The sequence below is a fragment of the Schistocerca piceifrons genome, chromosome 4, assembly GCF_021461385.2.
Source record: "Schistocerca piceifrons isolate TAMUIC-IGC-003096 chromosome 4, iqSchPice1.1, whole genome shotgun sequence".
Lineage (NCBI taxonomy): Eukaryota > Metazoa > Arthropoda > Insecta > Orthoptera > Acrididae > Schistocerca > Schistocerca piceifrons.
The window spans coordinates 358,684,656-358,708,516 of NC_060141.1; the positions used below are offsets into that span (position 1 = coordinate 358,684,656).

Below are 23,861 nucleotides of genomic sequence, written 5' to 3' on the forward strand. Positions count from 1 at the left end.
TCATGTGCCCAGAACGCCATCGCGATGTATTAATTCTCACGATTAGCAATGGTTATACTGTTTTGGCTTTTCAGTATATTGAAATTCTTCTTGTGGACTCTACGAATGGCGCACGAAAGTGACTACTTACATTCCTCTGCGCCCACTGTAATTAATCTAATTTTACTGTAATTAATCTAATTTTCTCTGTGCGGTTCCTGCTGAAGCGATACATAGACTGCTGAGGTACAGTCCCAGATCGCTCTCTTAATACTGACTCTTGGAAATTTCTAATTTAGCTATTACGTAGGACTTCACGTCCGTTTTCAAGCGTGCACCAATACAGAGTTTTTGAAATTTCTGTGACGCTCTCCGTTGGGTCAAACTAAGCTGAGAACATTCGTGCCCCTTCTCTTGGTGTACTTTCAGTGTTACCTCGGATATTTGTTTTGGATTTCATGTAACTGAGTAATTATCTAGGATGGCCAGCAAGATTGTGGCACAGAGTGGTTGCCTCAGTATATATGTTTCACCCGAGGACGTCCTTGTACGATTAGTACGGTACTTCAAGCCATTCAAGTCTTCATAAGACCCCTTTGGGTAAGCACGGAAACACTAGTGCGTTTGAGCTCAAAGCAGAAAGTGATGTACAAAGAAATGTTGCAGACGACAAGGTCAGTCTTTTGCGAGAGTTCCTACCGATCGTTCGTGAACATGAATGGCATGAGGACCACACACTTTAGACTTTGCGTATTTTTTTGTATGATGCTGGACCCAAGAGTTTTCGCGTACAGTTCGGACCCTGATATATTTGGGTACAATCTGGTTTCATTTAATTTCGTGGACATCATTGTACTCTGTTTAGTTTTTGCACAGTCGGGAAACTGGATCTATTCACTGGCATCAACATAGCATGTAAACATAGATGAAATCAGAAACAGTTGTTTTAATCAATAGAAGAATGAATATTTGACATTTTTGTTTGTCCAGTTAACTTTCCACATTCTTGAGAAATGTCAGCTAATCATGATCACTTCCAACAAAACAGAGGATCTAGCCAGAAAGTTGATGTTCACAGGAGGGACTCTTCTAGTGTGTAACAGGGTAACATTTATAACCCGCAGATAGACGCTTTACTTACTTGGAGCAGGAAGATTAAAGATGAGCATAATTGAAATTCCTGTAAATTGTTTCAACTACATCTTGTCCGATAGGAGAATACGATCACTTAAGGAAAAGTATTAAAATTGAATATGGTGTTCGTCTCGATATTGCTATACCCAGTGAAATCTAAAACATTGGTGAACTCACATAAATTTAATTGTGCGCAGCAAGACGTTCAGATCACAACGCGTATTCCTTGGTTTACGTCAAATTACACGATTAGACAACATTTAGGATTATTCCTAGATCGGCACTCTTTGAAACCAGTGTAACGTTATTCTCAGTCAATACGGAAACTTCCCCCTCCGACCTATACAATATCTTTAACTCATGAAGCCTATAAGACAATTTACAGACATGCTAAACAAATCACTGTGCACCAATTTAAAATATAAATTAAATCAGTGAACATATTCATACACAAAGAGCGATGCAAATCCTAGGGTAATACTTTAAATGCGCTCACTGACAAGAAATATAAGAAGGAAAATTCCATCGGAACTTAGCATGTAAAGTGGCCTATGAACTCATAATTGCACATTCAGTACACTGTAATGTTTCCACATGGTCTGTTTCGGGAGCAGACAGTGAACTCAGCAACGTTCTGGCTTGAAGCACATGATAAGAGCAATTAGTGCATTTATCGGAACCACTACCTTACTAGGCCACTGGTCCCCAACCTTTCTTAGACCTTTACCCCTGAGTGCAATCAGACATAAGATTGTATTCCCGCCCTTCCCTCCCCCCCCCCCCCCCCCCCTCTAAATTTGTTATTCCCTCCTCCCCCACGTTATCACCTACTTCAGCAATTAAATAAACTGTACAATGAAAGACTTCTCTTGGAACACTTATATTTAGAATGATGAAGGATGAAATATGTTTAGTTTGTGAGCGCGCGTGCGTGTTTGTGTGTGTGTGTGTGTGTGTGTGTGTGTGTGTGTGTGTGTGTGTGTTAGAATGAATGGCGAAGGGGTTCGTGGTGCATCGCAAGTGCTACCACAACTCCTTCTCATAAAACAGAGCTAGCTGTTCACAGTGTGGGTAAACACTTGTTACAAAACATTCTTCCCCTCCAACACTCCTCTTCGTTGCAACACTTGCTTGACCTGCACACTGCAACACCATTTAAAATCAAACAAGTTGAGGTGTATGCACCATACTTATCACTTCATTGCTGCACTCCTTACTTCTGAACTGGCAGAAATCGGATGACTTCAGGCTGTTAATGCTTTGTGTCTAACCAATCAAATAGAAATAATAATAATAATGAAATTGTGCCCACCACTATAGTAGCCCTTACGCAGTTACTGCTATGTCGTGCTGTCAATTAATTATTTTTTCGTCTTCGAATCGAGTAATGAAGCAATTTCTGGACTACTACAGGTACTATCTACAAGTTGGGGAAGACATTTTCTTGAGATAGTTAGAATTTGTTTACGTATCTCTCTCACTTTTATCACCAATGACGTGCGGAAGAAAGTACAACATATATGTGTAGTGGTTCGATTATGTGAGGAACCTTTAACCTCCAACGCGTTAATGCTACTAATTGAGAAAAAATCGTTATTGATAGCTTACATAATCAGTACCAGAGTCTTACAAAATTGTGATAATGGTAATGATCTTTTGAAAACAATTTAGTTTCGTGTCTGAAACAGAATCGAATCGTTTGGTTTTTACCCCTCAGAAAACTTCATTTTACCCCTTACAGGGTAATGACCCCCATGTTGGGAACCACAGTACTACTCACTTTGTATTACTCACCGCAAAAGCTTTGCGAGCAACAGCGCTTCTTCTGAGTTCCCGCAGGCCGTCGGCGGCGCTTCTGCGGTCCTTCGACTCCTCCTGGATCACCTTCTGGATGGACTCCACCTCGCCGCTCACGTCCTTCTCCGAGTCCTTGCCCCTCAGCCTCATCAACGCTCTCTCAGCCTCCTGAGTGCGCCCTTTGGCTACCAAGAAGTACGGACTCTCGGGCATCCACCAGAAGGCGGCTACGAAGACGACAGGGAAGATCATCAGGACCTCGCACAGGGTGAAGAACGACACGTAGGGAGCGACAGCGTTTGTCAGGAGACTGCCGACGCTGCTCATCAGAGAGCCCATGGTGACCAGCAGGCCGCGCATCCTGTCCTCCGCGATGTCGGTCAGGTACACGGGGGACACCTGTTGGGATAATACAATGTCAGTCGAGCATATGCTTAGTTCACGCTGTTTCACAAATCATTAAGACTAAACGAAATGCGCAGACAGGTCAATCAAATACAGTACATGTCAAGTCCGCATGTGGGTTCATGCACTAGACAGATGTCCTCCAAATTTCCTGGTGTGAAAGTTACCATTCCCCTCTCCCCTTGCTGTCTGACAGCTTAGTCCATCACATATTTAATTGAGTTTAACTTACACTGATGAGAAAGAAATCGCAACACCAAATAATTATTGCTGCAGAGCAATGACATGTTGGGCATACATTTGTCTAGGTAACATACTTAAGTGATTAACTTTGCAAGATCAAGGGTAATGTAAGCGCCAGATAACTCATTGAAAATGTGAAATGTTAGTAGATTAATAATCGGTGTAACTGCCAGAACTACGAACACAAGCACGTAAACGGTCAATGCTGTTTGAGAATGACACTGGAGTCGTCGTCCGATGGTGTCCTACAAGTGTTCCACCGGAGAGGGATCTGATCGAGCTGGCCAAGGCAACTTGTCGACTGTCTGTAAAGCATGTTGGGTTACAACAGCGGTATAAGAGTGAGCGTTATCCTGTTGGAAAACACCCCTGCAATGCTGTTCAAGAATGGTAGCGCAACATGTCGAGTCACCAGAGTTACATACAGATTCTGAGTGAATGTGCATGTGATTACCACGTTAGTGCTCCTGCTGACAAACGAAGTTGCTCCCCAGACCATACTCCATGTGTAGGTCCATTGTGTCGCAGGCCCTCAAGTGGCCTCCTTCTAACCAACAAACGGCCATCACTGGCACTGAGGTAGAAACTGCTTTCATCAGAAAACCCAACAGACCTCCACCCTGCCCTTGAATGAGCTCTAGCTTGATACCACTGATGTCGCAAATGGAGGTAATTTGGGGTCAGTAGACTGCAGGCTACAGGTTGTCTGACTCGAAGCTGTGCGTCATGTAACCAATTTTTAACAGTTCGTTGTGTCATGTGCTGCCAACTGCTGCCAAGTTGTTACTGCAGATGCTGTACGATACGCCATGGCCATACGCCCAACAACGGCAGTATCGCAGAAAGAACATCAAGGTTGTGATAGCCCTATCACACGACTTGGTTCAAATTCAGTGAGGTGTTGATAATGGCGTCTTTGTGGCCTTAAAGGCATTCGTGACTGACATTAACTCGCCATGTCCAAACTCAAAGGTAACTAACGCTCATGACTGTTGCAGCGTGTATTTAAAGCAAACCTATTCTGCATGCTAGTAGTGGCGCTACTAGCGCAACTCTTTTGCGACTCGCGTGAAATTAGGATAGACATCAACTTTCAGACGTAGAAGCACGCCTACTGACTTTCGTTTATGTAGCACAACTCCTTCAGTGTATATTTTGAAGCAAAAGAGGGGAAGAAGCATAAACATAGGGTGGTTCTCGTTACACAGATATCAACAAAATAAATATATAGGACTACCGAAATTGCAATTGTAAAACTCAATCAATACAGGAAAGTATGTTGGTGTACTAAATCATGAGATATTCCCGTTACGTTTTATTTTCCTTCTTTCGGTATCAGTCACTGAATAACATTGAACGATAGTATAGTTCCTAAATATTACACTGGAAAGATTCCAGTTCAAGATAAATCGTATTACAAGTCCAGTAAATTTTTGAATCGAAAGATACAGAATTCAAAAGTAAAAGGTACAGGAAAATTCTCCCACAACAACAAAAGTGTTTATTGGAATTGTGGCCACTCCTATCTGCCACACATACTTTCCTGTGAAAAATTTCTTTGTGGAGATTAATATGGCCCCAAGTCTTTACAACCGTTATTTAACGTTTGCTGTTGTTCATGCTACAAATTCCTTTCAAAACACTATACGTTCTGTTCAGCTACTCTTCAAGATCCTTTGACGTGTCCGACAGAATTAAAATGTAGTCGGAAAACCTCAAAGTCTTTACGTCTTCTTCGTGAACACAAATCCTCTTTCCAAATTTCTGTTTCATTTCCCTTACTGCTAGCTCGACATACGTATTTAATAACAGTGGGAATAGGCTACAAGTTTAACTCACTTCCCTCTCAGCTAATGCCTCCCTTTCGAGTTTTTCGGCTATTATAACTGCAGTCTGATTTTGTACAAATAATTCGTGTTCGTATGTCGCTACCAACACCATTAAACTGTTGGTTCGTTAATAATCACACAAGTCAGCCATCGCCTTCTTTGGAATTAGAGCTATTTCTTCAGACTCATAAATCTTATACAGCAGATGAAATAATTTTGTCAAGGCCGGTTCCTGCAAGAATTTTAATAATCCTGAGGGAATGTGATCTGCACTAAGAGCCTTTTTGACTAACGTCTTTCAGCGCTTTGTCTAAGTTTTCTCACAATGTTATATTTTCTGTCTCATCTTCATCTACTTTCTCATCTTTTTATAACATCTACTTCAAGTTCATTTCCCTTGTATAACCCACCTATGTATTCCTTCTACCTTCCAGCTTTCCCTTCTTTGCCTAGTACGAGTCCTCCATCCGAGATTTTGATATTCATGCAGCTGATTACCTTTTCTGCAAAATTCTAATTTTCCTATAGTCGATATCTATCTTTCCCTCTGTCATACATATTTCTATAGACTTAAATTTGTCCTCTAGCTACTTCTGTTTAGCCGTTTTTCAGTCCCAGTTAATCTCTTTTTTTTATCGTTTGATTTCACTTTCATGGGAACACTGTAACTAGCATAGCAGAGTTGCATTCTGGAGACGACTCCTCGTTCGGTCATCCTGATTCAAGTTTTCCGTGATTTGCCTAAATTGTTTAAGGCAAACGTCGAGATGGTTCCTTTGCAAGGGCACGGCTGATTTCCTTCCCCATCCTTTCTTGATCCGATATTATGTTTCGTACCAGTGGCTTATATGTCGACGGGACCTTAAACACTAACCTTCCATCTTCATTCCTTCTACCTTTCAGTTTTCACGTCTTTGCTTAGTACTGGTCTACCACCTGAGCTCTTGATTCATTAAGCTGCTTCTCTCTTCTCCAAGGGACTCCTTAATTTTCTTATAGGTGGCATTTTTCTTCCCCATGACAATGCACGCTTTCATAGTCTTTCATTTATTTTCTAATTTCTACCGTATAAGAGAGATTTATTTTGTATATTTTGAACTGTATGTCAATCTGATTTTCCTTTACTAAATTTTTATATTTTCTCCATTCCTCGTTTAAATGGAAATCCGAAGATTTGTCTGGACTCGTCTTTTAGCCTACTTGATTCTCTGCTACCTCTCTATTTCATCTCTCAAAGCTATGTATTCGTCTATTGTTATACTCCTCCCCACTCTTCCAGTCAATCGCTGCTTAACACTACTTAAGAAATTCTCAAGAACATCTGGTTATTCCAATACATCCATGTCTCATCTCCGTAATTTAGTACCTTTCTACAGTTTCTTCAGTTTTAATCTACAGTTAAAGATCAAAATGTTGACTTCAGTGTATATCTGCCGCTGTAAACGGTTTGTAGTTTAAAATCTGACTTTGAACTATGTACGTTACCTTTATGTAATATATCTGTTACTTCCAGTGTCCCTAAGTGTTTTCCATCACTACAGATTTCTTCAATGACTCTTAAACTGTTAGCGATGATTAAATTGTGCACTCTGCAACGCTCTACGAGACTACTTCCCATTTCATTTCTTTCCCAGAATCTCACACTCTTTGTTCTCCTTTTCCTTTTTCTTCTATCGACTTTAAGTCTGAATAATTTCTCTTTTCTCATCATACATCCTTTCAATTTCTTTATCATCTGCCTAGTTAGTTTACATATAGATTTGTACTGCTGAAGTAGATGTTGCCTTCGTATTGTCTTGGCTACTATAATACATTCTCTATTACATTCATTGTAACTTAAGCGCGTCCCTATTTTGTTATTCACTATTAAATCTACTCTGCAATAATGCCATTTTGACTTTGTAATTATGGCTCTGTACTAACCTGACCGAAGGCCCTGTTCTACCGAAAACGCACTTCACTGATGTCTGGTATATGCCATCATCATTTAGGTATATAGTAGAGATGCAGGCCATCAGCAAGCGTAACGGCTGTATATTCCACTTTTCTTCAGCTCCTTACAGTACCAGAACAGCAAGTGTATGTTGGTTAATGTTTGAAAGCCCTGTCAGTCAATCATCCACCCTGTTGCCCCTGCAACTACTGGAAAGGCTGCTGCCGCTCTTGAGGAAGCACAAGTTACTCTGGCTTCTCCACAGATACCCTCCCTTTGTGGTTGCACCTGCTGTATGGCTGGGTACATTGTTCATGGCAGGGATGAATTCAACTGTGTCTGTGTTTATACTTTGTTTTATATTTGCTCCATCCTCGCTGAAAAAAGTCATAAGCTTTATACGTAGGTAAGCATTATACCTTCTTAATAGTTATTAGTGTTGGCCAATGGAAAGGAACATATCAGGTACAAACGTTGGGTCTTAATGACTGCTTTTAGTATGCAAACAGAATATGATACAAAATCCTATGGTCTGCAGGATTTACTTCTGGCCAATGTGGTGTAACATTACACAATAAAGAAAACACAAGCACATTTCTTGCAAACAGTATAAAAAGTGGGCAGCTTCAGTAAAAGCAGAAGTACAGATGTCTACTTACAAATTCTTTCTCATTTGAGAACGTCTTCTGTAATGTTTTTAAGAGCTGGTGGAAACTAAAAAGTTCAATTAAGATCGAAATAAAAGTAATTAGTACCGAAAAAGAAGTTAATACAAAAGATATATGGAAAACAAAAATATCTGTAACGACTGATTAAAAATACATATTAAATGCAAGTGCCTTAAAAATGTGAAATTGCTTAATTAAGCTTTGAGTTGCATTTACATATTAATAATCGAATGTATCTTTCGTATTTTAGGTAATTGCTTATTTATATTTTCTGTATTTAGACTTAGTATTAAATTATTCATTAAAGCGAATGTTGCAAAATAACAAAGGGCCGAAACAGCATGATTATACTGCACTCTCAAAGCCTAATTACGGAATAAATTAGTCAGAGAAAAGCTCGTTAATACCAGAGATTGTATTTAATACAAACCGTTGCTCTGACAATGTAGAAGTCGTCCTGCCGCGACTAGTGACAACCGTCTTAAAATAACGGAGGGAAAGGCGGAGATTATACTTGGGCACCCCGTTGACGACTTTCTCATTACAAAGGTTTATACGAGTCAGGACTGGACAAAGGTGGAGATGAGAAACGGCCGTGATCTTTTGAATGGAAAGACAGCGAAAATTAAGATAAGAGATTTAGTATGAAAACGGAAAACTTCAGTCCGGACGACCAGACAAAAATTTGAGCACTGCCCCTTCCGAATGCAGGTCCTGTAACTTAACGACAGTTTCAAACCGTTTACTAGCTATCTTAAAATAAACGATCAATCACAGTTACTTCAGTAACTAATTCCGGACGTCATTTTCACATTTTCGCGGTTTACACAGCATGAATATCAATATGATACATCCGGACGATTCTTGCAGAACAGCCATAAAGATAGATCATGTTATACCCTCATTTAGCACATAATAAAATTTTTAAATGGTAAAATATCACCAGCTCGGATTTTCTGTGAGTTATCAGAGGAATTTCATTGCATCACTCATAATATTCTATTATAAATGTTACATTTTTGTACGAGACATGTTTCAGTACCTGCTTGCTTTGGTTCCTGTTTAAGAATCAGGATATAATCAGGAATTAGAAAGGACATCGTGGGCCACCTATCCCACTGCACGTGCACGTGATCGCAGTGCGACTGCAGTGTTTGCTCTGGTGTACAGGGTGTGACCAGTGGGGACCATTCAAAACCATTCGACGAAATTTGCACACGATCCGAAGCAGCAAAGGGAGCTCGTTCTTTTTCACATTCTTGACACATGAATGAATAAAACAGCAAAGGATCCATCAAAGGCCCCCAGTTCGGTAATACTCTTCGATGAGCACTTTAAAAAGGTATATCTACAGAGGCAAACTGTGACCAGAGATCTAGGTGCCTGCAGGCTGGAAACCCCTTGACTGCGCTCCGTTTCCACATTCACACTACCAGGTGCAAGAGCAGCCTGGCCGCTTGTGTTGTCTTGAGCGTTTCGAATGCATTCTTAAGATCCATCCTTTTGTTATTTCAATGGGAACTAATAGAAGTGCAATGATTTGTAACCTCTTAAGAGGGCTATAATAACAGTACTTACCCATATATACAGAATTTGTAACACCAAAGTGTAGGCTGTTTGCTCGGTCATTTCGTATTGCAGAAAGCTAAAATCGACAGTGGGACAGGACAGGAAGAAATATGATCGACAGTGCCTCATGTCAATAGTTGACCGAAAACTGTATGGCTTCCCTACTTGACTTCCTTCTATTCAGTTTCTCAGTTTTGATAGCAGCTTCAGACACTGTTTTGCGGCGATACTTTTAAAGTATCGAAAGCTGTATGTTCTTAAATTTTTTTGTAAGCTTGAACTTCTACGGGACTGCAGTTATTGTAAATGTTACGGATATTTAACTTTTTGCTGAACTTTGATAACTGTGTGAAAGAGTAAAACTTAGATGCATAACCTTTCGTTCAAGTCCACTTTTTCTTGGGCGAGGTGGTTATAATTTCTTGAAGTGCTAGTGTTCGTCTGAACCTGAACTTGGGCATTTCAGCGCACTAAAGCAGAACGGTAACTGGTACCCGCACTGTATCTGGGTATGAAGATTTACGATAAACGTTCAACACAAGCGGATGGACGTGATAAACTTTTGGAGAACTGGATTCCATATACTGAGTGAACTGAACAATAATAAAAAAAATGAAATGAGCGTATGGCATCGATGGCCAGGAGGCCCCATTCGGGTAAGTTCGGCCGCCAAGTGCAAGTCTTATTTCATTCGACGCCATATTGGGCGACTTGTGGGCCAGTGAGGAAGATGAAATGATGATGAGAACAACACAACACCCAGTCCACGGGCGGAGAAAATCTCCGACCCGGTCGGGAATCAAACCCGGGCCCACTTGCATGGCAGGCGAGCACGTTACCACCAAGCTAAGCAGGCGGACAACAATAATCAGAAATTCAGTTTTTCACAATCGAAGTTTGTTGTCCGTTACAGACACTATTTATTTGCATTCTTGTTCATTTACTTTAGTATATAAATACAAATAAATTCATGTCATTTATTTCGCATGTGTTGCTTTACTCGTAAATGGGCATCACTTGAAGGGAGCAGTCGTAGAGGCGTGCGACCCACAACGAGAAGTGAAAAATAAGCCAAATTTATTGTGAGATCGTATATTTACTCCGACCGTAAATGATTACCGTCGAGTATTCTAGACGGCAGTAACTTATAACTGGCGCACTTTTCAGGAGGAGTGTCTCCGTCTTTATAAGATTCGCTATGCTTCGAAAAAAACTGCAGCATAATAGAAATGGTTTGTAACGCGTTCTTTTTGCTCCTAAAATTTGCAGAATGGATAGCCATTGACATACATTCGGCGTAAGAGGAATGGATGGATCCGAGGTTGGTGCGTATTCTTACCTGCTCACCTGAAACCAGGAACAGTTTCTGATTGGAGGTTGAATTGCAGGGTAATATTGACTTTTATCCATTTTTAGAGAGCCACTTTTCTGTAATCATGCCCTGAAAGCAGACAGCGGTAGAATGATGTTCATTATTATGCCAGACACACTGCCACCCTTCGACAACTGGACCGCTGTGTCATTGTAAACCTGGCATACATAAGCTGGTATCCAATAGTAAGAAATTTCCATACCTCTTCTTTTCCTCGGTAGTCATGCTCATGTAACTATCAGAAGCTGGAAGTTTATTTCATTTTGAATGTTGGATTTTCGATAGACCGTAACAAGCCTGAACCCGATACCTATCATGACTGGGTCCTGGAGCGCTCTCTGGCGATCAAATATGAAAGCCTCTCGTATGAAGTATCATTATCGCTTTCGCTGCCAATATGGAGCAATGTGAGGGAAATCTACAATGTAAACAATTTTTCTGTCTTGGAGCGAAGAATGTACGCCCTAACGCTGAAGTGTTTTGACACAGTGAGCCACGAGTAAACACTTGAATAAAGTGTGGCCAGTCAAGATTAATTTTAGCGCTGAAGCTTTAATGCATTATACCGAAATCATTACCTTCAAAGGTTTAATAGCGAACTTTGAGGTTTTCCAACTGGTCTCTGAAGTGGAACTACGTAGCTATCCGACTGAACCATAATGACGTTGCTGGAGCAAAAAAGTCTCTCTCAAAGGATCAGCACTCATTAAATACTGGTTTGCTTACTTTATTCATACACGATATCTTGCAGAGAGCGGTTGCAGGTGAACAGGTACAGTCCGTCTATCTGGCATCCGATACTTTAGCAAAAGGCGTTCTACACCTTACAATATCGAGAAAAAAAATACAACATTATCGGATAAGTTCAGTGGTGAATATCTACCACGTAAGAACTCAGCAGGAATACTAAAAAGATTTGTTAAATATCACTGTCACTCAGTGTAAGTATCATGGAAAGTGAAAGCTTACGTTTGTTGGAAGGCATCTAAGAAAGTGCACTGCGCCTGGCAAAGATACTGTTTGTGCGAAGAATTTTTAATTATTGTTGCAGCGTTCTAATCCTTTTCAAGTAGGCATTACAACAGATACATAACGAACTCATATACGCGTTCGAAGGATATTAACGGGTTGTCGTAGTCCATTTGAAATTGTACTAGTAGCAGAGGGGCTAAGGGGAAATTAAGTGAGAACTCTAGGAATAAACGGGACGTTCGTTTCACGAAAGAATGCTGGGTAATCTAAGAAAAACTGTATACTAGGCAGACAGTGGACCATTATTTTGTCACAATAGAATGTCTCACGTAGGGATAGTGAGAATTAGAAAGATTATAGTGTGTACAGATGCATACAAGCAGTCAGTTTTCCTTCGCTCAATTCGCCAATGGAACAGTACATAAAATTTCTAATTTTTTTACAATGTACATTAGCCTGTGGAGTATTTATGTAGACGTAGACGTAGATTTTGAGTATTAATAGTACATAGTCCAAAATTTTGAGAAAGAGAGAGGAATGGATGAATGCTTGTAAGTAAAATTATGTACACACATCAGATCGCAATAACCAGCATAAGAAGAAATAATCAAGAATTCCGTTCCATAGAAAAGAAGGAATTGTAGAATTTGACTGCTACGTAATTAGTTTGGTTCCCCGTATTTTCTGAGGTAGACTGAGCACTCCCAATGCTTGTGTAACCTTACGATTTGCGGATTATTATTATAGCACAAATGAATTGCAAATTTAGAGCTGCTAACCTTACCGTAAAAATCTTTACTGCTCTGTATAACTACCCGACCTACATTCAGTTGAATCCACTTATTATACGAGGGTAATTCCAAAAGTAACATGGGCATACAAAAACTGCCACAGCTTCTACAAAAATGCATCGACAGAAATGGTGATTATATCAAAAAATAGCTAAATGTTCAAGCTGTAAACTGATGTAAACTATTGTAGAAATAAACAGGTCTGTCTACTTATAAAAAAATAGGAGACCTTACTTTTGGGATTACCCTCGTATTTAAGTCTTGGTTTCCGTCAACAATTTTTACCTCCCATACCTAACATTAACAAATGAAATATTCTTTGAGGCCTCAGTATGAATCCTGTTAACCTGTTCCCTCCCTTAGTCTCCAATTCAAAGCAATAAATAATCATTAGTTACAAGATAAATATTCTCCATACCACATTTCAAAAGCTGCAATTCTTTTTTGTCTGTATTGTTAACTGTCCATGTCTCACGTCTATAGAGCGCTATAATGTAGACAAATACTTTCAAGTAGAGACTTCTTGACAAATTTATATTCCATGTTAACATATCATTCTTCTGAAGAAACGCTTTTCTTACTGTTGTTGGCGTATATCTCTTATTGCCCTTACTTCTGTTGTTGTCTTTCATTTTGCAGCCCAAATAGCAAAACTCGTCGGCTAGTTTCTGGGTCTGATCTCTTATTGATTCTTAATAGGAGAGCACAGCATTCTTGAAAAGTTCTTTGAAAAAAAAAATGCCATGCACTGTTATGCTTGACATTGTTGTGAATGAACACTGCCTCGATGTACGTAGCAACTAATTACACACACACGCACACACAAAATCGTTCAAATGGCTCTAAGCACTATGGGACTTAACATCTGAGGTCATCAGTCCCCCAATCTTAGGACATCACACACATCCATGTCCGAGGCAGGATTCGAACCTGCGACCGTAGCAGCAGTGTGGTTCCGGACTGAAGCGCCTAGAACCGCTCGGCCACACACACACACACACACACACACACACACACATATATATATATATATATATATATATATATATATATATATATATATATATATATATATATATATAGCTGTATGTAATTTTGCAATTCTCGGAGACCAATAAACAGTAATAATACGAAAGTTACAAAAGTAAGTTACAAAAGTAGCCATTTAAACTAAATCTTGACAACAGGGCAGTCTACTGTAATATTGCATCTAGTTAAAATATGCAACTGGAATGACAGCTCTTTTCCATTGAACACACTATACGAACTAGGTCGGGTGAACTAATACTGCAGTGGGGAGTTGCAGCGAAGAACGAAACTTACAGCTCTTCCTACTCAGTCTCTACAGCAAACAGTTAGTCGCCACTTAGAGGTCGGTATTTGTTCGGCAGCTTTCGGCAACCTAGCTAAGCGCCAAAACAAACAAATATTTGGTTTTAACCAGTAAAGGAGACGAAATAATGTACGAATGTATTAGAACGGTTTAATTAAATTTATAGGTCACCATATTTTGTGTATGTGCCGGTGGAAAGTTCGAACAGTAGCCACAACCTTCTGCACATAAAAATATAGCGTTGCTAAACACTGTAAAGTTCTACGAGTTTACATACTTAGGGTTGCTGATTATATTATAGGTTAATATCACACGAAGCGTCATCCGAAGCGAACGTATGAGGAAAGCTAAGTCTAAAAAACGACTGAAGCTTGTGATTTCCAAATTCTGAATGTCTGTACAATTTCGTTTCGCAGAACAGACTTAAAGGTTTTTATTTGTGTTATTGTTATGCTCTTAGATTCGAAGACTGGTTCTCTGCTGCTCTCCACGCTAGTTTATTCTGCTCAAGCTTTTTCATTTCTGCATAATTACTGTAACTTAACATCCGTTCTAACGTGTTTACCGTTGTCACGCCATGGTCTCCCTCTACATTCTAATCAACTTCACATTTCCTTCCATTGATGAATTAACAGCACTTTGATGGCTCAAGGTGTAACCTATTAATCACTCTCATGTATCTGTCAAGCTGTGGCATAGATTTCTTTTCTTTCCAACTAAGTCTACCCGTTTAATCTTCATCATCCTTCCGTAGCATCACAAATGAAACGTTTGTTTTCTTGTCTGAACTATCAGTTGTCCACAATTCCCTTTCGTTCAGTGCTACTCTCCACCTTCCAAAATGACTTTCTAACTCTTAACTGGACATTCCTTGTTAACAAATAATTCTTTTCCAGAAACGTTTGTCTTGCTGTTGTCATTTCGCATTTTATATCCTCTCTACTAATATGTGGTTACTGAATGGATTCAGCAGCCTCTTCAGCAGATCCAGGGAATGATTGATAGTTGTGACCTGTATTATTAGCCACCAACGCCTTGCTGTGTTGGTACTGTGAATGATCAAAAGCAACGAAAACTATACTTGTTGTATTTCTGGAAGACGCGCAGCTCAACTCTGTAGGTTAATCGCGATGGCATACGCTTGGATACAGCACTCCTGTGGTAAAACAGTCCTCCATTCCGATTTCCCAGCCGTGACGACTCGGGAGGTTGTTGTCAGTCGCAGAAACGGAATATTAGTTACTTGGTTCAAATGGCTCTGAGCACTATGGGACTTAACATCTGTGGTCATCACTCCCCTAGAACTTAGAACCACTTACGCCTAAGTAACCTAAGGACATCACGCACATCCATGACCGAGGCAGGATTCGAACCTGCGTCCGTAGCTGTCACGCGGTTCCAGACTGAAGCGCATAGAACCGCACGGCCGCACCAGCCGGCTAATATTAGTTACTGCAGTGGAACTTCATTTATCCGGACTAAATGGTACCATAGGTCATCTGGAAAAACAGGAAATGCGGAAAAAGATATATTAACGTGGGCTAAATGGCGTAAACACACACTTTATATTTATTTTGACATAAAGACACAAGCTACACATCAATTTCATATAAATGTTGACCAAATATTTAAGAAAATAGTGAGTTTTGTGTACTAATGTAATCAGCAACTTGTTTTGTGACCAGATTCGTGTGTCGCTGATGTACAGCAGGATTACGTAAGCTTTTCTTCAGCAATAGTTCGACCGAAGTTGCTTCTGCTCGGCGTTCCCAATAAACCATTACCTTGCCTAGCTGCGTTGTTACCTCTAAGTGGCATCCTACCTGCACTTCTAGCGCCAATTTGGTCGTCTGAGCCATCGTCACTGTTACTCCAGGCGAACAAATGGAAATAATTTCGCCTTCAGAAATCACTTGCATTTGCCACCCAGTTATTTACACGTACAACCAGAAATCTTTGCAGATTCTTGAACATCTAATTCAGTAGCAACATATTTCAACAGTTCTGCTGTATCCAACAAATCCAGTCCATCGACATGGTCATCTTCTGTCCGTTTCACGTCAATTTACAGTCGCCACAAACAGAAGCAGTACGTACTATACTCACTCTGGTAAGTGACAGCTTTCAAGGTGATTCTCATCGTAGACAGCTGAGGCTATAACATATGGAGTAATCAAAACTCTACAGTAGTTTTACTAAAAAACAATCCAGTTGAACCGGAGATCCGGATCAATGAAGGTCGCATAAGCGACGTGTCTGTGTGGTGCGATAATAATGTGTGCTTATTTAACTGTCATTTAGTTGGTAATCTGAGTCTGAGATGTTTATGTTTAATGTTGTAGTTCTTAGTTAGTAACTATTGGTTAACTACTAGCGATTTGGCGACGACGTAGATAGTCTATCGCCCTTAGTAACAGCAGTAGTCAGCTATCTTCTTCATAATTAAGGAAACATCTCACTCCACTGCCAGCTTAGAACCAAGCACATGCAACTGGACAGGGTCATAAGCGCCTCTATCATGCGGGAACCAATAAGGGGACGACTCTAAAGCACTTCCTTGCTCGCGTTCTTAAATAAGAATTGACACATTGTTCTGAAGGCGCATTACCACAAGCTGTGTTACAATGATATAAAAAATTAAGCAGCAAAGAGATCCGAGCTCTGTGGTGGAAATATCACACTACTCTAGAGCTGAAAACAAAATTTTGTCAAGTAATCTCACCAAAAATCCAGTGGATTTTGCACTTTAGTATATGAAACTAAGTCTGCTTGCCGCTTAGTGACTATACCAGCACCGAAGCGGAAAATGAGAGAGAGGAGGCCTAGAAACTGAATTCGGTATTTCAAAATTGTTTCATTCGTGAAGATCGTAAGACGGTTCCTCTCTTCAGTCATCGCACCAACACTGAAATGACATATACTCAGGTAAGTTTTCACTGAATATAAAGTCGGTTAAAATCACACATGATCACCCATCTACATCTGGTGACATACCTGTGAGATTCTACAGAGATTATAAAGGTGAATTTACTCTCTTTCCAGCATCAGTTTTTCATTCGTCACTGTAGCGACGAAGGGTACCAACCATTTTTGTTTTCACGATGTGCAGTCGGACAGATGTTTATTCAGAGTGTCTCAGAAATGTTGTGACAAACTTCGAGGGATGCAGAGTGTGTCTTGAGGAATAAATCGAGCATATGCACACGCGTCCGGCAGCGTCATCCAATGACGCTACAGAGCGTCGAAGCCGTAGGCGCCGGCACCTGCCTCTAGGCCATCCCTTCGGCAAGAAACATAATTTGGTACGCTGGTGGATCGTAGGTGGAACGTCTCGCAATGTTGTTTGTTATTCAGTGATCGCCACTGATTGCCACAATTACCAGTGGAGAGGAACGAAGCTAGCTGCTGTGTAGAAAGTACTTGTGGCCTATGAATGCGATGTTCCGTTGCCTTCGTGGCTAATGGTTTCGGACACGAGTTTCCACCAGCCGTTTATTTTTCTCTTCTTTACCCAAAAAACATTGGATGTTTTAGGGGGTTCCAAGAGAAAAATGAGCTGTGGATGGAAACCCGTGTCCAAAACCGTCATCGACCGAGGCAACAGAGCATCGCATTCGTAGGGGACAAGAACTTTCTCTGCAGCAGCTGTCTGCATCTTCTCCACTGGCGATTGTGTAAGTCAGTCGCAATCATTGAATAACAAACAACATCGCGAGACGGTCCGCCTATGGTCCGTCAGCTTACAAAGTCACGTTTTCAGTCATAGGGCTAGCCTTTCTACAGGCGGCGGCACATATAATTTCGACACACTGTAAAGTCGTTGGAAGACATTTCTAGACTAGGGGCCATGTCATTGAGCTGTCCCTCAAGACACCCTCTACAACCCCTTGAAGTCGGCTGTGACACTCTGTGTATCTGACATCAGTCTCTTGTAGAGTTATGGAACGTTTTAAACTGATACGTTTACATAATTGGAAAGCAATAATCCCCTCTATTAAAATCAGTAATGGTTCCTCAAACAGACTGGGTAAGCCGAGAGTAGTGACCAAGGAGGTAAAGAAGCCACTTCCTTTTATTCTCTTGGAGATTGTTTCTACGTAAAGGAGAACTTTAATATTATTCAAAGAGACTTACTCGATTTTGTCGGCGAGTTTTCGTGTCGATAGCTGCACGCGCTTCTCTGCAATGAAATATTTTGAGTTTTCTCTGCGTCGGATGTAAGGCACGTCACAGATTCATTTGCATGTATTAGAAAACTATATATGGTGGCAGACGTATTTACGAACTATCTAGGTTATGTAATTCTGTATTCAGACAACGTTTAGAGGAATGGAGTCCAGTTGGGTATAGCGAATTAACAACGTGATGAAAAGCTGTGCTCCCTTATTACAGGTGTACGTTAAGATGCCATGCAATTATTTAAGAAAATCACTACAAAAAACGTGGAATTTCGAGACTATGCAACAGGCATTAGACTTTGTAAGAAAAGAAGACGCAGTGAACATATTGTGGCATTTCGTAACTGTTTTACTCCACTTGCCATTTCAGCTTGCTGAGCGGAATAATGTACCACGCCTATTCAAAAAAGAGAAAGAGATGTTGTTCTCTACAGGAAGGTTACGAAGCCAAAACACTGCTCTTAAATGCACTAATACCCGTAAAACAACTTGGAGTTATCTTCGGAGCGATCTAAAGTGGAATGACGACATAAAATTAATTGTACGAGAAGCGGATGTCAGGCTGAAATTCACTGGAAGTATATGAAAGAAAATGTAATTTATACATAAAATAGATGGCCTGAAAACATTTGTTTGACAGATTCCTGGATATCTTTCACTGGCGTATCTGGTTGCATCGCGACAATTATGCAAACTACAGAAAAGCATGACAAAATATTTTAAAGAGCGCGATGAGCTGAACATTTGGAAACAAAAATGTGTCAGTAATGTGTAAATTTACTGAGTTTGATTATGGTGAAGAATGTGTTAACGTACAAATCTTTGAAGAAGGTATTTAATTAGAGTTGGTACAGGAATTATTAAGATATCAGTTTAAAGATCTTGGCAAGACTTTTGGTAACACCATCACATTGCGCCGACATAATGCATTTATTTAATTTTGATCAAAAGTCTATTAAATTAATCGAAGACTATAGCTATGCCTGATGGTTTATCATAAACATCTCCACCGTATGTAGAACATATGTTTCACATAATTTATCACTTTATTTTCAGTCAGTTACTCTTTTAGTAATCGCCGTTAATTCAAATTCCTTTAAAATTTAGAACAAAGCTGAAAGCACGCTCAGAAAGGAGAGCTAAATTGCCACAAGAATGCCGTGTCACTGGGTACGCTAGTAATAGATTTTAGACATTATTTGTAAGAGAGAGATTGTTTTTGCAAGGTCCGATGGGTCGCGAAATTAAACGCGCAATAAAAAACCAAAGAGGCTTTGCACAAATGTGTTGCACAGTGTCTCTTGTATACCCGTCGATAACGTCACATCCCACTTTTCAGTTCTCACCGCACAGTAAGCACGTTAACTTGCCTAGAACCATATAATCTCCCTCCAAGTGTGAAAATCATGCTGAGTAGCTGGTATCACGCAGTCCACGTAATGTAACTGTCATGAGTGACAGAACAGTGAGGCAAAGATGCGGTTACTTTGAAACAAGATGGACTGAAGTTCATGACGCAAGTGGTCAAGGAAGGAAAAGTGACTCAATCGATGACCTTGTTCAGGCAGTGAAAATCGTCTACGAAGTACAGTTCAGAACAAGCGAAGAGGAATGTTGTCATCAGGTATTGCCCTTCTGCGAACTGCAGCTGCAACTAAGACAACCTGCAGTATTTTTTATGGTAAGTGTTTAATCATCCACGATAGGTCTACTGCCTGGACTTCTCGTACTGTGATTTTCATCTCTTCGCTCACATGAACCCCTGTTTATGAGGATAGTATTTTGGCACAGACAACTAGCTGCAGACCAGGGAAGAATATGTGGCTGCCCTCTATGACGAGGGCATCGGAATACTGGTACCATGCTACGAAAAATTTATAAATTTATAAGTTGGAGCGGTGATGATGTAGATAAGTAGCTGTAAAATCTTGAATTAATCAGGACCAAAATTTCCATCATCTTTTGTAACTACCATTAAGTATACAGAAATCGTAATTTTGTACTGAGGCAATTTCTGGGCTCGGCCTGACGCTGGAGGAAGAACTGAGCTTTCATCCACACCAGCACCACCACCTGCCCTACCCCGTGCGGCGATCGTTTGCACTTTCGATTTCGGACTTACTGCCGTGTGTGTCCAGGGAATTTCAAAAAATTTCGCAGTAGAATCGCAATTTGGATTTTAACCATACGTGACGGTTCACTTTGCTGATTACTTGAATGCATTTTTATAACTTGAAATATCTATATTTGTGGATACCAGTCGAGTATCAAGGTCGCTATCAAAGACGTCAGAGCTTACACAGAGGTTTACCAACAGTCACTTTCTTGAGCTCTGCAAGCGTATATGGAAGTGGGTAAAAGATAACGGTACCTGAAGTACCCTCCGCCGCACACTTAAAGTGGATTACGGAGAATAGACGTAGGATGTGTAGTAGATGTAGGTGTATCTGCACAGTTTATTGAGTGCAAAAGATCTTAAAGATAATGACAGAATATCAAGGCAAACACTCAAATTACGCCAACGACCTCAGCCTTGACGCTTATCTCGAAGATCGAACACTAAATCATTCGCAGCAGAAAGTTGAAGACGTCCTCGAGATAATGGGATTACAGCTGAGATTAATAGCTCATAGTCACGGCCAAAGAGCATTAACGCGCAATTTTAGCATGGAGAATGACTTCAGGCCAGAACAATGAACAGCAATGAATAAAGGGGTTTTGTAGTGTTTCAGTTCCCACGAATCTGTATCGACCTTCGAGAAACAAATACAGTGACAGCAATTTTAAGCTAAGAAGTAGAAATAGGAATGGGTATGATTCAGATTCCCAAATACAGTCACGTTCAGAAAAAACAGAACACCGACTGTAGATAATACGTTCATATTCACAGAACACGAACATGAGTATGTTGTTCTCCCCCATGAACCATGGGCCTTGCCGTTGGTGGGGAGACTTGTGTGCCTCAGCGATACAGATAGCCGTATCGTAGGTGCAACCACAACGGAGGAGTATCTGTTGAGAGACCAGACAAACGTGGGGTTCCTGAAGACGGGCAGCAGCCTTTTCAGTAGTTGCAAGGGCAACAGTATTGATTATTGACTGGTCTGGCCTTGTAACACTAACCAAAACGGCCTTGCTGTGCTGGTACTGTGAACGACTGAAAGCAAGGGGAAAACTACAGCCGTAATTTTTCCTGAGGGCATGCAGCTTTACTGTATGGTTTAATGATGATGACGTCCTCTTGGGTAAAATATTCCGGAGGTAAAATAGTCCCCCTTTCCGATCTCCAGCCGGGGACTGCTCAGGAGGACGTTATTATCAGGAGAAATAAAACTGGTGTTCTACGGATCGGAGGGTGGAATGTCAGATCTCTTATTAGGGCAGGTAGGTTAGAAAATTTAGAAATCGAAATGGATAGATTAAAGTTGGATATAGTGGGAATTAGTGAAGTTCTGTGGCAGGAGGAACAAAACTTCTGGTCAGGTGAATACAGGGTTATATCTACAAAATCAAAAGGTGTAATGCAGGAGTAGGTTTAATAATGAATAGGAAAATAGGAATGCGGGTAAGCTACTAGAAACAGCATAGTGAACGCATTATTGTGACCAAGATTGATTCTAAGCCCACGCCTGCCATAGTAGTACAAGTTTATATTCCAACTAGCTCGGCTAATGATGAAGAGATTGATGAAATGTATGATGAGATAAGAGAAATTATTCAGATAGTGAAGGAAGACGAAAATTTGATAGTCATGGGTGACTGGAACTCAATAGTAAGAAAAGGAAGAGAAAGAAACGTAGTAGGTGAATATGGAATTGGGTTAAGGAATGAAAGAGGAACCGACCTGGTAGAATTTTGATCAGAGCATAACTTAATCATAGCTAACACTTGGTTCAAGAATCATAAACGAGGTGATATACACGGAAGAAGCCTGGAAATACTGGAAGGTCTCAGATAGACTATATAATGGTAAGACAGAGATTCAGGAGCGAGGTTTAAAATTGTAAGACATTTCCAGGGGCAGATGTGGACTCTGACGACAATCTATTGGTTATGAACTGTAGATTAAAACTGAAGAAACTGCAAAAAGGTAGGAATTTGAGGAGATGGGACCTGGATAAACTGAAAGAACCAGAGGTTGTACACAGCTTCAGGGAGAGCATTAGGAACGACTGACAAGAATGGGGGAAAGAAATAGAAGAAGAACGGGTAGCTTTGAGAGATGAAATAGTGATAGTAGAAAAGGATCAAATAGGTAAAAATAAGACGGCTAGTAGAAATCCTTGGGTAACAGAGGAGATATTGAATTTAATTGATGAAAGGAGAAAACATAAAAATGCCTTAAATAAAGCATCCCATACCATAAAGTCCTGAGTTGGCCCTGTATGTCTTGTCCGAATGAAGTCGTTGTAATACCACTCCCCCTGTCTATGGCGAACCAAAATGCGACCATAATTTTCAAACAAACGGAACCTGGATTCGTCCTAAAATAGTATCTGATGCCTTTTCTGTCCCCAATGGCGTCGTTCCGTACATCATTGTCGTCTAGCATGTTTCTTCATATTCGTCAAAGGTTGGCGGAGAAGTGGACGACGCGCACGTAACCCACCCCGTATTAAACGGCGATTGACTCTCACTACTAATGGCGCACGATGTGTTACACTGTTCCACTGTTGCGCCAGAGCCGAATAGGACGCAGATCTGTCCTGCAATGCCATTCGTATGAGATGTCTATCTTCTGGGGGAATGGTCTGAGTGGTGTGACCTGGCCCAACTCGTCGTGTTCTACGGCCTTCCACGAACCATTCTGCACACACCCGTTGTACAGCTGAAATACTTCGTCCCACACAAGCAACAATTTCCCGGATGCAAGCATCACATTCTCTCATGCCAATAATGCGCCCTCTCTCAGACTCCACTGATTTGACGATACAGTTAGCGCATATGCCTGTGAGGCCGCTTCTGTTCAACTCACACTGATCCATTACCTTCGGTTTACAGCGAGGAGAGTCGTTGGCACATTTTATCGGTAGGTAGTGTTGTGCCGCGATATCGATGTTGACCTTGAACCCGCGGTCGACATGGTTCAAATGTTAATCATTTCTCCATAACATGATAATGTGCATGCCCTGTGAATATGAACGACCTGCCTCTAGTCATTCAAGGTGTTCTGAACATGAGTGTAGGTACCCAGATTTAAGTTTGTTTCTGTAAATGCAGAGAAGTTTCTTGAAGACGGTGGTAGCTGATTTCTTGTCTCATCAACAGGTGGGATAGTACTTTCTCCAAATTGATGAAATTTTAAACTCCAATTTATCTTTATTTTTGCCGGAACGAGCTGCACAAACCGGTATGCCTTATCCAAAATTTTTGAGAAAGTATTGTATTGTAGAGTAGCTTCACACTTTTGTAAAAATAAAGCTTTAACAAAATGTCAGTTTGGTTTCCAAAAGGGTTCTTGAACGGAAAATACTATATATACACTTTCACTAATGAAATATTAAATGTTCTGAGTAACCGGAAGTCACCTGTTGGGATTTTCTGTGATCTATCAAAGGCTTTTGATTGTGTAAATCATGGAATACTTCTAGATAATCTCAAGTAGTGTGGTATGAATGGGACAGTGCTCCAATGGTTTAAATCATACCTAACTAGAAG

The 23,861-nt window shown here is 40.5% G+C and overlaps 1 protein-coding gene across 1 annotated transcript in view; it reads right to left on the bottom strand.

Moving 5' to 3' along the window:
• The window catches only part of LOC124795838 (facilitated trehalose transporter Tret1-like), an 82,672-nt gene that overhangs the window by 11,017 nt on the left and 47,794 nt on the right, over positions 1–23,861 (bottom strand). Inside the window, exon 3 of the mRNA XM_047259920.1 lies at positions 2,908–3,309. Coding sequence (XP_047115876.1) covers positions 2,908–3,309 — 402 coding nt within the window. The remainder of the gene's footprint in view (positions 1–2,907; positions 3,310–23,861) is intronic.